This window comes from Lynx canadensis, chromosome B4 (assembly GCF_007474595.2).
Source record: "Lynx canadensis isolate LIC74 chromosome B4, mLynCan4.pri.v2, whole genome shotgun sequence".
In the NCBI taxonomy this organism is placed as follows: Eukaryota; Metazoa; Chordata; class Mammalia; order Carnivora; family Felidae; genus Lynx; species Lynx canadensis.
Genome location: NC_044309.1, coordinates 103,927,939 through 103,941,587, shown reverse-complemented (window position 1 = coordinate 103,941,587; position 13,649 = coordinate 103,927,939). Strand labels below are relative to the sequence as shown.

Genomic DNA, 13,649 nt, shown 5'->3' with positions numbered 1-13,649 from the left:
TTAACTGTATGACTCTTGATTTTGGCTCAGGTCATGATCTCATGGTTGTGAGATTGTGTCCTATGTCAGACTCTGCTCTGGGCATGGGACCTGCTTAAGATTCTCTTTCTCTTTCCCTGTACCCCTTCCCCACTTGCTTGCACTCTTATTCTCTCTCTCTCTTAAAACAAAACAAAACAAAACAAAACAAAACAAAACAAAACAAAAAAACAAAACAAAAAAACTGTCCAAGGGGAACTTAATTATTGTTATACTAATATAGCACTTTAAATGTTCTGTACATTCAACAGGCATTATTTTACCATTTAAAAGAAATGTGAAAATTATTCACTATTATGTTTCCTAAACTACTATTCTTTAGTGGGGTAGAGGAGCACTATGTAGTCACTAAAATATGCTCAAAATAAGGAACAACCATTAAACCAAGATAAAATGCAGAATGAAAATGGGCAATTAGTAATTTAACAAGACAACTGGGTTTTTTTTTAACATGTTATACTATTTTTTAACTCAATATTAAAGCCAGAAGTAGGAAGGAAAACATATTAATGGTGAAGTCATTTTGTTGAAGATTATCAAATACAAAGAGAGACATATTTCTAGTATTTACCTGATAGAAAATGGAAGAACATGTTTATATTTCTGGCTTTATCTCAGGATTAACTTTAGAAGCACTATGGCCATGACATGGTACGACATCTGGGGCTTCAGCTTCATTCGCTTCATTTGGTCTTAGATGTAGGCTGTATATTTCTACCATATCATTTACTTTAATGTACATTTATAATATTTCTTCAGTTTATTTCAGATTTTTCTACCATAAAGATAATTCTCCTGCTTTAAAACAGGAGAAAAATGAGTAAGTTCTCTTTCCTATTTGCTTATATTTTTAAATTTGTGTAATTAGTTTGAGAGAGAGAGAGTGAGCAAGGGAGAGGCAGAGAGACAGGGAAGGAAAGAATTCCAAGCAGGCTCTGCGCTGTCAGTGTGGAGCCCAATGCAGGGCTCAATTTCACCAACTGCAAGATCACGACCTGTAGCTGAAACCAAGAGTCAGACGCTTAACCAACTGAGCCACCCAGGTGCCCCTATATTTGCATTTTATGAAAATATTTTTTCATCAACTTTGCACACCGATGGCTGAAAATATTGTCTCCATATTTTGTTTTTCTTTGAATCCGTACTGCTTTTCCTAAAACTCATCTTACTTATTACCAGAAATTTTCTTTCACTCATTCATGCATTCATTCATTCATTTAACAAATATATTTTTGTGGAAGGTGCTGTTCTATTCACTAGAGACACAAGTAATCAAAACATTTATTCAGTCAGCCAAATTCTATCTCGTTACCATCACATGCCAGGCATCATTCTATGCACTTGTGATACACAAAAAAGAAAACATATAAAGGCTCTTTTCCTGGCTGGAGCTTACAATCTAGCAAGTTGGAAGAGGTTAACAGACAATAGACAATAAATACAAATAAGTAAGTCATTTAGTATGTTAGAAGCTGATACTGAAGAAAAGAAAAAGTAGATAAACACACACACACACACACACAAAATCAGGAGTCCTGAGATGTGGAGGTAAGGGCAGTTTTCTGTTTTAAATAAGGTGGTCAGGATCGGCTTCCTTGAAGTGGTTGAGGTTGTTAGCCACTTGGAACACTAAGGAAGAACATTTCAGTCAGAAGGACAATTTAGGGGCACCTGGGTGGCTCAGTCAGTTGGGCACCCAACTTTGCTCAGGTCATGATCTCGTGGTTTGTGAGTTCGAGCCCCACATCAGGTTCTGTGCTGACAACTCGGAGTCTGGAGCCTGCTTTGGAATCTGTGTCTCCCTCTCTCTCTGCCCCTCACCCGCTCATGCTCTGACTCTCTCTCTCTCAAAAATAAATAAACATTAAAAACAAAATTAAAAAAAAAAAGGACAATCTAAAGGCAAGGCTGCAATGTGGAAGTGTAATGGACTTAGAGGAGCAGTGAGGTTGCCAGTGTGGCTGAATTGAGAGAGCCAGTGGGAAAATAGTAGGAGAGAGGTCAGGGAGGCTGTGGCATGGAGGGAAGGACCGTGGAGTAGGGAGTCAGGGGCGGTGGTTATTGCTTATTACAAGATTTTTGCTTTTGTACTGGGTAGGATGGAAAACCACTGGAGTGTTTTGAGCAGAGGAGTGACTTGATCTGACTACCATGTAACAAGATTACCATGGACCACTCTGACTGTTTTAAAAAATAGGAGTAAGAGGATAAGGTTAGAAACAAAGAGACCAGTTAGAAGGTTATTATAGTAATTCAGGTGGGAGTAGATGACCCAGACATCATGTGTTGAACAGGAAAATCCAGCTACAAATCCCAGGTGAGGATTGGTGTGGAGGATGGCAAAGATTGTAACAATACCAACTGCCAGAAGTAGGAGCCCACAGACCTTGGCCTACTGCATCTTCTAAGGGTTCAGAGTCATCAAAGAGGATTGAACACACAAGGTGTTCCTTGACACATAAAGAGGTCATAGAAATGGGTCTAATTCAAATATGTCACAAGGTAAAGCAGACATTTTTTCTAAAAGACTGTCACTCCTCTGCTCAGTACCTTCCTATGGGGCCCATCTAACCCAGAGTAAAAGTCAGTGTCTTACAATGAACTCAGGAACCCCTGGCATCTCAAGAATCAACATCATCTGCCCATGTATGCTCACTCCCATCTTCTTGCTATAGCCTATTCCATTCTAGTTATACTGGTCCCCCTTGAAAATCCTAAACCCGCTTGTGTCTCCCAGCCTTTGATTTTCTATTTCCTCTGCCAGATAAATACATGATGTGCTCTTATTCTGGATTTGGGCTCAGTGTTTTCTTTGCATCATCAATTCCTCTAGTATAAGCTTAATCCAAATACTGCATGTGATATCTTACTCTAAAAATTTTTCGTTGTTTATCTGAAATTTAAATATAACTGGACATCCTGTATTTTATCCATCAACTCTAGCCATGGGGGCAGGGAAAGAGAAAGTGAAAGGGAAAGAGAAAGTTACTGGTAGTTAAGGCTTTAAATAGGTTACCAGGTCATGAAGAGAGATGAACAGTTTGACAGCAGGTTTTCACGTGTTATTTCCCTCTTCAAAAACCTTTGATGACTCTCTGTCATTCTATTTAGTACTCAAAGTGCATTGTATTTCATACAAAAAGCTAAAGCCATCTTAATCTATGGTGGCCTTTTTTCCCAGTCTCTTGCACTCGTCTACAGCACTCGTCTCTGGCTCTCCACACAGTACAACCTGTAATTGCCCTGCAGAAACTACCTCCCTGCCTGTGCTCATGCTTTACCTTTCTGAAATAAATACCCTCCTTATTTTACTTTAAATGTAATTACTCATATTTAAAGATCAAAGTCAAAGAGTATCACAAATAGTATCGTCTCTCTGCTCCCATGTCAAAAATATTTAGGATGTTTATCATAAAACTTTATGATAACATTCATTGTCATACTTAATAATTGCTTATTTATGTGCTATTCCTCTGCTTGACGAGACTTTCCTTGATGTCAGGAATGTATCAGCACATTTAACAAAATCCCAACACCTAGTTCTTTCTTCCTGGTACAATGTTTAAGAGAAAAACATTGAAACTCTTCATAACCTTGTGTTAGGAAATAATTTCTTGATACAACACCAAAGTGCAACATATAAAGGGGAAAATGATAAATTGGACTTCATTTAAATTAAAAACACTTGCATTTCACACGGCACTGTCGAAGTGAAAAGATAATCTATAGACTGAGAAGAACTATTTGGAAATCATATAACTGATAAAGGAATTGTATATATATGTGTGTGTGTGTGTGTGTGTGTGTGTGTACACACACACACATCTATATATAAATAATTATTGTAACTCATTAATAAAAAGACAAATAAGTCAATTAGTAAATGAGTAAAGAATTTGAATAGACAGAGAAGATACATAACTGACAATAAAGACGTGAAAAGAGGCTCCATATCATTAGCCATTAGGAAGTGCAAATCAAAATCAAAATCAAATCAAATCAAATCAAATGCAAATCAAAATGCAAATCAAAATCACAAGGAGATACCACTTCATACACACTAGAGTAGCTGTAATAAAAAGGCAATAACAAGGTTTGGTGAGAATGTGATAAATTGGAAGTCACATGGTTGCCAGTGGGAATGTAAAGTGGTGCAGCCATTTGGGGAAATAGTACTTCAAAATGTTAATGTAGAATTTCCATGTGATTCAGCTATTCTACTCCTAGGAATCTATCCACAAGAATATAAAACACATGTCCACACAAAGACTTGTACACAGATGTTTATAACAGCATTATTTACATTAGCCCAAAGGTGAAAACAATCTAAATGTCTATTACCACATGAATATATAAATAACATGTAGTATATCCACATGATGGAATAGTATTCAGCAATCAAAAAAAATCTGATACTACAACATGAATGAAACTCAAACACATTTTGTTCAGCGAATAAAGCCAGTCACAAAAGACTATCTATTCTGATTCAGTTTATGTGAAAAGTACCAAATAGGCAGATTTACAGTGGCAGCAGTAGATAAATCGTGCCTAGGGCTGGAGGTGGGGGTCAGCTGCAAATGATTGTTAATGGGCAAGAGGTTTCTATTTGGGGTGACGAAATGTTCTCAAATTAGATTATGTTGATAGTACAACTCTTTAAGTATATTAGACACCATTGACATTTATGCTGTAAGTGGGCAAATTTTATGGTTATAAATTCTATCTCAATAAAGCTGTTTAAAAGAACCACTGGATTTTCTTTTAATTCAATAATAGGTCATTTCAGTTAAAGTGCCACAATTTATTTTAAAGATAAATCTACAAATCACTGTTAAATGATTTCGAACAAAAGTTATGTATTCTTTTTCTAAGATATAAATCACAGTTTTTAAATGAACTTTTACTATGGAATTATGAGAAAATATATTAACCTCACCATAAAATATATTTAAAGTGATTTGAATACATGAAATGTTACACATTTTTTAAATAATAAAAGATTTAAGGGGCACCTGGGTGGCTCAGTCGGTTAAGTGTCCGACTTTGGCTCAGGTCATGATCTCACAGTGCGTGAGTTCGAGCACTGCGTCAGGCTCTGTGCTGACAGCTCAGAGCCTGGAGCCTGCTTTGGATTCTGTTTCCCTCTCTCTGCCCCTCCCCCACTTATACTCTATCTCTCTTTCTCAAAAATAAATAAAACATTAAAATTTTTTTTTAAAAAAATAAAAGATTTAAAAACACTTCAGAAAAAAATTGAGAGTTCAGAAATTTTCCATGGATAGTCCCAAATTTCAAAGTAGTGTAAAGACCTTATGTTATACATCTGTTACTAAAGGAATTAAAAAGGTTAGCATTTTAAGTGTTTTTTTTTAGTTGCCTGATTACTGTTTATACTTAATTAAAATTTTCTTACCTTGAGCCCGTTCAAAATATGCAATTTTTAAACAAGATTTTAATGGACTTCAGGTGCACAGAATTGGACTAATCATTTTTCTAATTAGAAAATTAACATGATTCCGTTGACTTAACAAATATTTACTGAATGCCTATGTGTGTGTGTATGAATACACACTACATTCTTGGTACTTGTCTATACCATATACCATGCATAATTTGTATCTGTTGATCTTTATATTCTGAGTAAAGGCAATATGGTAAAGGGTAGATAAACTTAACTGGGAATTAAACGTTCTGCATTTTAGGGGTGCCTGGGTGGCTCAGTCTGTTGAGCATCTGACTCTTGATTTGGGCTCAGGTCATGATCTCACGGATCATGGGATCAAGTCCAAAGTCAGGCTCTGCGCTGACAGCACAGAGCCTAATTGGGAGTCTCTCTCTCCTCTGTCTCTACCCCTCCCACATGCATGCTCTAATTCTCCCCCTCTCTCTCTCAAAATAAATAAACTTGAAAAGAAAAGTTCTGCATTTTAATTCAAATCAGCTCTGTGTGATTACGTGAGTCTCAGTTCTCCCAAGTTCTTTAGGGTTCCAGAAACCTAAGTGTATTTTCTCCAGTTACATAAAACATTTTTCAAAGCAAAAATTTGTTTTCTAGTGATTTGTGTAGCTTCTAAAAAATTGCCTTTTTTTTTAGTTGACTGAAGAAAGTCCTCAATGTGAGGAAGTAGAAGTTCTATTAAAGCTTAAGATCGCTTAGTTACCTGTAAGTAGTATACAGAGCTCAAAGATATTTCCTATTATGAAAAAAGCCCTGTAATATCATACCTCAGTTATACCAAATTTGGGCATAACTGACTGGCAATTGGCTCTAGCCTTCTTCCCTAAACCAGTTCTCAGTTGTTGCCTAATGATTATCACTGGCTTATCTCAGCTCCATGTACACATAGTTGTGTCCTGTATAAGGGTCACCATCAATGTGTTTGCATTTTGTATCCATAAAAACTGTCTAGAAAGTTGGTTTTGCATTAGCTTCCCAGTACCTCTTCATTGTGTGTGGCATTGCACACCTCAGGGATCTTTGGAAAGACCCTGAGGGACTCTTATCCCTCAGCAAGCAGCCATCTCAGCAGTCGGGGAAATAGAGTTGCTGGATCTCAGCAGCATCTCTGACATTCCTACATATTTGTAAAATCTCTTCCTTCTTTTACTAGATTATCAGATGTTCAGTATCTGCAATTTAAGAGTTCAGTAATACCTTCAAGGTATTAGGTCTGTGGATCTGGCATCTTTAGATACCATTTTAAGATTAACTCTATCTTTTCTGCTATTTTAATTTAGATTTTCCAGGCTGCTTCTTCATGTGTTAGTTCCTGGACTTAGTAAACACCCCTTGCCATTGGTCTGTGCTCCCTGTTTGCTCTCTATTTTCTCTTTCTCACTGCTTTTGTGGTGCTTTCTGTTCTCCCTCTTTTCTCCTACAGTCAGTGCTGCTCTAATGTGTCATTTGCATCCCTCAAAGTTCTGAGCTCTGCAAAACTGCACAATGCAAAACACAGGGCTTGTGGAAGAAGAGGGGTTTGTGTCACAACTTTATCAATGGCATAAAACAAAGAGATAGAAAACCAATGAAAATTGTAGCACGTTTTACACGTTAAATAGTCAAGAATTGCATAAATACTGTAAATATGACTCTTGGACTTGAAGAAGACCTGAATTTTGCTTGCAGAAATGGATGTCAGATGGGTTTGGGGGTTTGTGCATTACTGTGAAGTGATAGAAAGTGGGGTATCTGAAATCAGACAGAAAATTGTAACACGATGGGGGTGGTGTGACTCAAAGCCTGAGATACACTGAGGCGATGTTAGATGTCTGAGGAGCGTGCACGAGTTCATTTTGTGTGTTCCTACACAGCTCAGTTCAGCTGGGTATGGGATTCTGTGTTTAACCAGTGATTCTCAGGAATGAAGTCGCGCGTAAGAAAACACAAAATTTAGAGCACAGCATAACATATAGAACCGCCGGATCATTGTTCTGTGCACCTAAAACTGATGGAACATTGTAGGTCAGCTCGACTTCAATATATTGAAAAAAGGAAAACGCAATATTTATGTAACATTCAAATAGTTTCTTCATGTGTCTATTGTATTAACACAGATTCGTGTTTTCCAAACAAGCACTGTACTAAAATTAACGGTACTTTCTTTGCTTTTTCTCATTTTCTCATTCTTTTTTCATGTTTATCTTTTTTAATTTGGGTTTTAATTTGGGAAAATTTAATTTGCCCTTTTAATTTGGGCATCTGTTATTTGCATTTATGTTAAGGCAAAGTGCATCATCATTTTCTTATTTCAGCCTGGCTGTGCCCTTTTTCTTTTAGTGCTGTTCCTCCAGTTGTGGCCCTGTCTCCACCACAGAACTTCTCCAGTACAGTTAGGTTGTAGGACACGCTTCTGAAGACATGGGTCACCCTGGTTTCTAAGCAGCAAGGGGAGAAATCAGTCTCAAAGTATTTAATCCTTTTAAGCCTCCTTCCTGTGGGTTGTGTGCATTCATGACTTTTATGTTCTTAACAATATAGAAATAAAGGCTTTTTTTATGCTATACCTTTATTCTAGCTAGGTCACATTCACGCCAGGAATAACCTTCGTTAAAAGAAAAATGTGTGTAAGTTCTTTCTCTGAGAGTCATTGAAAATGAAACTTGCAAATGCACCAGGATCTTGAATAAAAATAGAAAATATGGAGCACCTCAGTGGCTCGGTCAGTTAAGCATCCGACTCTTGATTTCGACTCAGGTCATGATCTTATGGTCCTGAGATCGAGCCCCATGTTGGGCTCTGTGCTGGGAAGAGAGCTTGTTTAAGATTCTTTCTCCAATTTGACAATAAATTTCGTATATTGAAAAAAAAAAAGATTCTTTCTCTCCCAGGATGCCTGAGTGGCTCAGTCAGTTGAGCATCCAGCTCCTTAGTTTGGCTTGGATCATAATCTCACATTTCATGATATCGAGCCCCATGTCAGGCTCTGCGCCGAAAACACAGGGCCTACTTGGGATTCTCTCTCTCCCTTTCTCACCTTCTCTCCCTCTCTCTCTGCCCCTCCCTTGCTCTCTGTCTCTCAAAATAAAAAACTTTAAAAAAATTTGCTCTTCCCCTCTGTGCCCCCCCCCGCTTGCATGATATCCCTCTCAAAAATAAATAAATAAATAAATAAATAAATAAATAAATAAATAAATAAAATTATACAGTTTCTGTGCTCCTTCTTATCATTTAATAATATGCTGCTTATATAAATATTGTTTACAATAAACTTTGGATATAACTGGCAAAATAATAACTGCCATTTGTTAAATGTTTGGGATACACGAGTGTTTCATGCTAAGTTGCATCTGTTCAAATGCATCTGTTAAACTGTTTTAAAATTACTGACCTACCTTTATATTTTAATGTCCATTAAGACTTTTCTCAAAAACTTAGTTTTTTTTCAAAACTAGTTAGGGTTCTTATTTCTCAGTGTGAAAGCTCCATCAGTTTCATTTCTTTAAGTTCATGGATTTTAAATTAAAGGTGAAGAGAATCCTAAGTGCCATTTCTTGTTCTTTTCCTGCAGCGTTTGTCCAACGGTTCTATAGACTCAACTGATGAAACTAGCCAAATAGTCGAACTACAAGAATTGCTTGAAAAGCAAAACTATGAAATGGCTCAAATGAAGGAACGTTTAGCAGCACTCTCTTCCCGAGTGGGAGAGGTGGAACAGGAAGCAGAGACAGCAAGAAAGGATCTCATTAAAACAGAAGAAATGAACACTAAATATCAAAGGGACATTAGGGAGGTAAGTGATTCATAACGGTTTCAGTCTTTGCTTTCTGAATGCTGCTTCTGAGATGCTTTTTGCAAATCTCCCCTAATGGCATATAATCTTTACATCTATTCAGAAAGCCAAAATTTGGGATGCATGATATTAGTTATGAAACATGTCCACTAAGACAAAAATAGTTTATTTACTTATCGACCCTTTAAATATGTACGGAATTTCATATCAAGTCTTGGGTAGAGTAAAAACTTTCTATAGTTTTTAATGAATTTTTAAAAAATTTAAGCTGCTAATTTTAAATAGCTTTAGATGTGGGTATGAATAATGAAATTGCTACACTCTTAGCAAATGGGAATACTCAAAATCATTACTTTAAATTTTCCCCCTCTTATTTTGGTGTTGTGTCTGTGAGTGTGAATATATATTTGGGAATGTGTGCACCTTTCTTTCTCCATGTATTCGGTTCTTCTTAGATGTAACATCACTTCATCTGTTTAATAGAGTACTTGAAAGTTACTGCAAAAAATACGAGATTTTTTTTGTAACACTGCCTAATCATCTTACCAACTAAGGTGAAATGTTTAGAACCTTTCACTTTCTCATTCTATTCAATTAAAAAGAAAATTATTCATAATTGTTAAAAAATTTATTTGGTGACCTTTCACCTTTTGTCATGTTTACATATTTGTTTAAATTACATATTTTATCTTATTTACATTTTTGTATATAATTAACTAATTGTTATTGGAGTTGACTCCACTCCATGTATTCAATTATTTTTTTCCCATTCCCTGTTGAGCCCATTTTACTTACTTTTGCCTCCAACATCCCCTTCTTTGATAAGAACAGATTGCTGACCTCCATGTTGTTGAACCCAGCACTGGATCCAATCATTACTCCCTGAAGTACGTCTTCAGTTGGGTAGTAGCGCCCTATACGCTTCTGATTTTCATCCGTCTTTACTTCCTGCCCTTATCTCGGGCTTCTTTATTTGATCAATGTCTCCCTAGACTTGTAGTGACTTTCCTTCTCAATCTACTTTCACTTCCCTGCTAAGTACATGCAGTCTCATGGCTCCAAAAAACACCTACTGCCTTATGACTCCCAGTTTATATCTCCGGCTTATCCTGTGTCCTGTTTCCCAGTTGCCTGTAAAATTAACATATTCTCAAAATTAACGTATTCAAGAGTGTTTTCCTGTTATTCTCCCACCCCCAAGGAACCAGAGTTTCTTGTCTTCTTACACAGCCCACCTGTCCTCAATGCCAGTATTGTTCCGAACAGAAGCCTTGGAGCTGTCCTTGGTACCTGTTTCACTCACACACTGCATACGATTCAGCCATAAACCCATTATTTCCAACTTCAAAACTTATCAATAATGTGACCTCTTCTCACAATCTTTATGGCTCTTCCTTATTCCACACAACCACCATCTCTCTCTGAATTATTACAGTACTCTTGTGACTAGTCTTCCTTCCTCTGCGTTTTACTCGCTTCAGTCTATACTCAACATAGCAACCTGAGTGACCTGTTACAATGTTAAGTCAGCTCAAGTTACCATTCTGCTTCAATGGCTACCTGTCCTACTTACAGGAAAATCCAAGTCCTTACAGTGGACTACAAGCCGTGTACAATCTCCACTACCACCTTTCTGACTTCTGGGAACTCATCTCTTGCTGTTTCATTTTAGTCCACTCTGTTCAGTTAAGATGGATGGCCTCTTAAACTAGCCAGACCTATTCTGTTGGGTTTTCTTTTCCCTCTTCCTTTTGCTCAAATGTTTTCTTCTCAGTGAAGTGTTCCCTAACCTTGTTATTTGCACATGTACACTCTTCCTCTTCTTTCATTTTCTTTGTTTTATCTCACAGTATTTACTGCCATCTGACATAATATATACTTTACCGATTTACCTGTTTGTCATATACCTCCCTCTCCCCTATACATAAAGATTCATAATGGCTGGGAGTTTTGTCTTGTTGTGTTTTGTTCACTTCTCTATTCTAATCACCAACACAACTATTGAGCTTATAATAGGCATTCAAGAAAACTTTGTTGAAAGAATGGATATTTATAGGTATTTGATGTAAATGTCAAAAGGCATGGATGAGATTAGAATGTGGGTTAGAACAATACCTACTATCTCAGAAAAAATGTAGATGATCCATGAAGTGGCAGGTTGCTCTGCTACCATGCAAATGATGATACTGTGCTCTCTACTTCTTTATATGAATTGATCGTTCAAAGACACGTCTGTCATTTTCACTCCTTAGCTGAAGGTTTGCCACTCTTCTATATCACTGTTAAGAAACACTACAATTTCTGGCTGTAAAGCTATTTGTTGAGGCCTTGCTTATCCCAGTTTCTTCATTCTCTTAGTCCCAGAGATTTAGCAATTTTCCTTTCATTTAGCACTCCTCTCTTGCTTCCTCTCTTCATGTTTATTTAATGCAGTGTCACAGGTAGAGCCCAGTATCTCCAGCTCCCCCTTTCTTATTGACTATGTAAAAATAATTCCTTAATTCTAATCGTCTTCAGGTGTAGGTGACAAAAAGCTAATTCAGATGGAAAATATCAATCATCTGATGCCAGGTGTGTTTTTTGTTTTTTTCTTTAATGAGGAAATCTCTTCGAATAGGTAAGGTATTCTGCTTTCATGTGGAATTCTTTTAAAATATAACTATTCTTGGGGCACCTGGGTAGCTCAGTCAGTTAAGCATCCAACTTCAGCTCAGGTCATGATCTTGCCGTTCATGGGTTCAAGCCATGTCGGACTCTCAGCTGACAGCTCGGAGCCTGGAGTCTGCTTTGGATTCTCTCCCTCTCTCTCTCTGCCCCCCCACCCCACTTACTCTCTCTTTCAAAAATAAATAAACGTTAAAAATTTTTTTTAAAGTAAAATAAAATATAACTATTCTTGGGGCATCTGGATGGCTCAGTTGGTCGAGTGTCTGACTTTGGCTCAGGTTATGATCTCATAGCTCATGAGTTCGAGCCCCGTGAGCTGACTGTTCAGAGCCTGGAGCCTGCTTCGGATTCTTTGTCTCCCTCTCTCTCTCTCTCTCTTTGCCCCTCCCCTGTTCACTGTCTCTCTCTCTCTCAAAATAAATAAAAACATTTTAAAAAATTTAAATATAACTATTATCATCTCTAAAATTTTATGTAGTTATATTTTAGAAGAGATTTGTGAAGAATATCTCTCATCATTCACTTCTAAAGGGAGGTTGCAAATACAGATGCTTCAAGAGCCAGTCAGGCAATATAAATGTATGACACATTCGGCAGTAAAGGTATAACGTAGGAAGCACTAGAAATTAATGAGACCTGGGCAAGAAACCTATACACTGCCCGACTTTCTGTATACATCATGTGTGCTGTGTGTGTGTGCACGCGTGTGTGTTAAGAACACCATGAAAGGCCAAATAAAATGTTTCCAAAAAGGTCCGATTGCCAGAGGCCCTGGTTTACTTCTAGGAAATTCTTAAAGACCAACCATGAAAACTATTACAGGTGTATTATATTTAATTTGTCTAATTTCTTACATCTGTCCTATCCAGAAGGTACTCATCATTATGCCCATTTTTCTCAATTGAGGTAAAGTGACTTGTCAAAGGCATATGCACTGCCCTCCGAGCATTGCACTCCTTCCAAACCCTCAGCACCAGGAAGACACAGGATCAGCCCAGCTCCAAAACCTGTGCTTCTTCCACTATGAGCAACTTCTAAAATCAACAAAACAGAATCATTTACCAGTGATAGCACTGGCATAAAAAATGCAGCTGCACTGTAACCACCACTGAAATAATCTTGTGCTCTCTGTTTCCAATAAGAAGAAAACCATGGACTTTAAAAAGGTATCACTTACACTCAAAACTCCAGCTTCCGCTTTTATAATCCAGACTGTGGTCTGTGGACACACAAGGTCTACTAGATTGCAAGTATGTATAAGGGGAAAAAAACAGTGGGGGCACCTGGGTGGCTTGGTCAGTTAAGCTTCCGACTCTTGACTCTCAGTATCAGCTTAGGTTGTGATCTTGTGGTTGTGGGATGGAGCCCCACCTAGGGCTCTGTGTTGAGTGTGGAGCCTGCTTGGGATTCTCTCTTTCTCTCTCTCTCTTTGCCCCTCCCACCATGTGCTCTGTCAACATAAATAAGTAAACTTTAAAAAAAGTGATTCTTCTTGCTACCCAATGTGTAACATTGCTAGCACAGTATGATTTATGTATTGTATTAGCACTACATATTTGTTGATTAAGGAAAAAAGGAGAGAGTAGGAAAAACCATATAATAAAAAGCTTCAATGCATTTTGCTTTACGTGTGAGGACTGTCTAGTATATCTAAAATGAATTATGTAAGTATATTTCATTAATGCTTTTAGAATACATTTTTGTCATTAT

At 37.3% G+C, this 13,649-nt stretch overlaps 1 protein-coding gene across 5 annotated transcripts in view; it reads left to right on the top strand.

Annotated features, from left to right (window-relative positions):
• The window catches only part of PPFIA2 (PTPRF interacting protein alpha 2), a 478,405-nt gene that overhangs the window by 347,310 nt on the left and 117,446 nt on the right, over window positions 1-13,649 (top strand). For all 5 annotated transcript variants that reach the window (XM_032594017.1, XM_032594014.1, XM_030323311.1 and 2 more), the window contains one exon: window positions 9,051-9,272. In XM_032594017.1, the coding sequence (XP_032449908.1) occupies window positions 9,051-9,272 (222 nt within the window). The remainder of the gene's footprint in view (window positions 1-9,050; window positions 9,273-13,649) is intronic.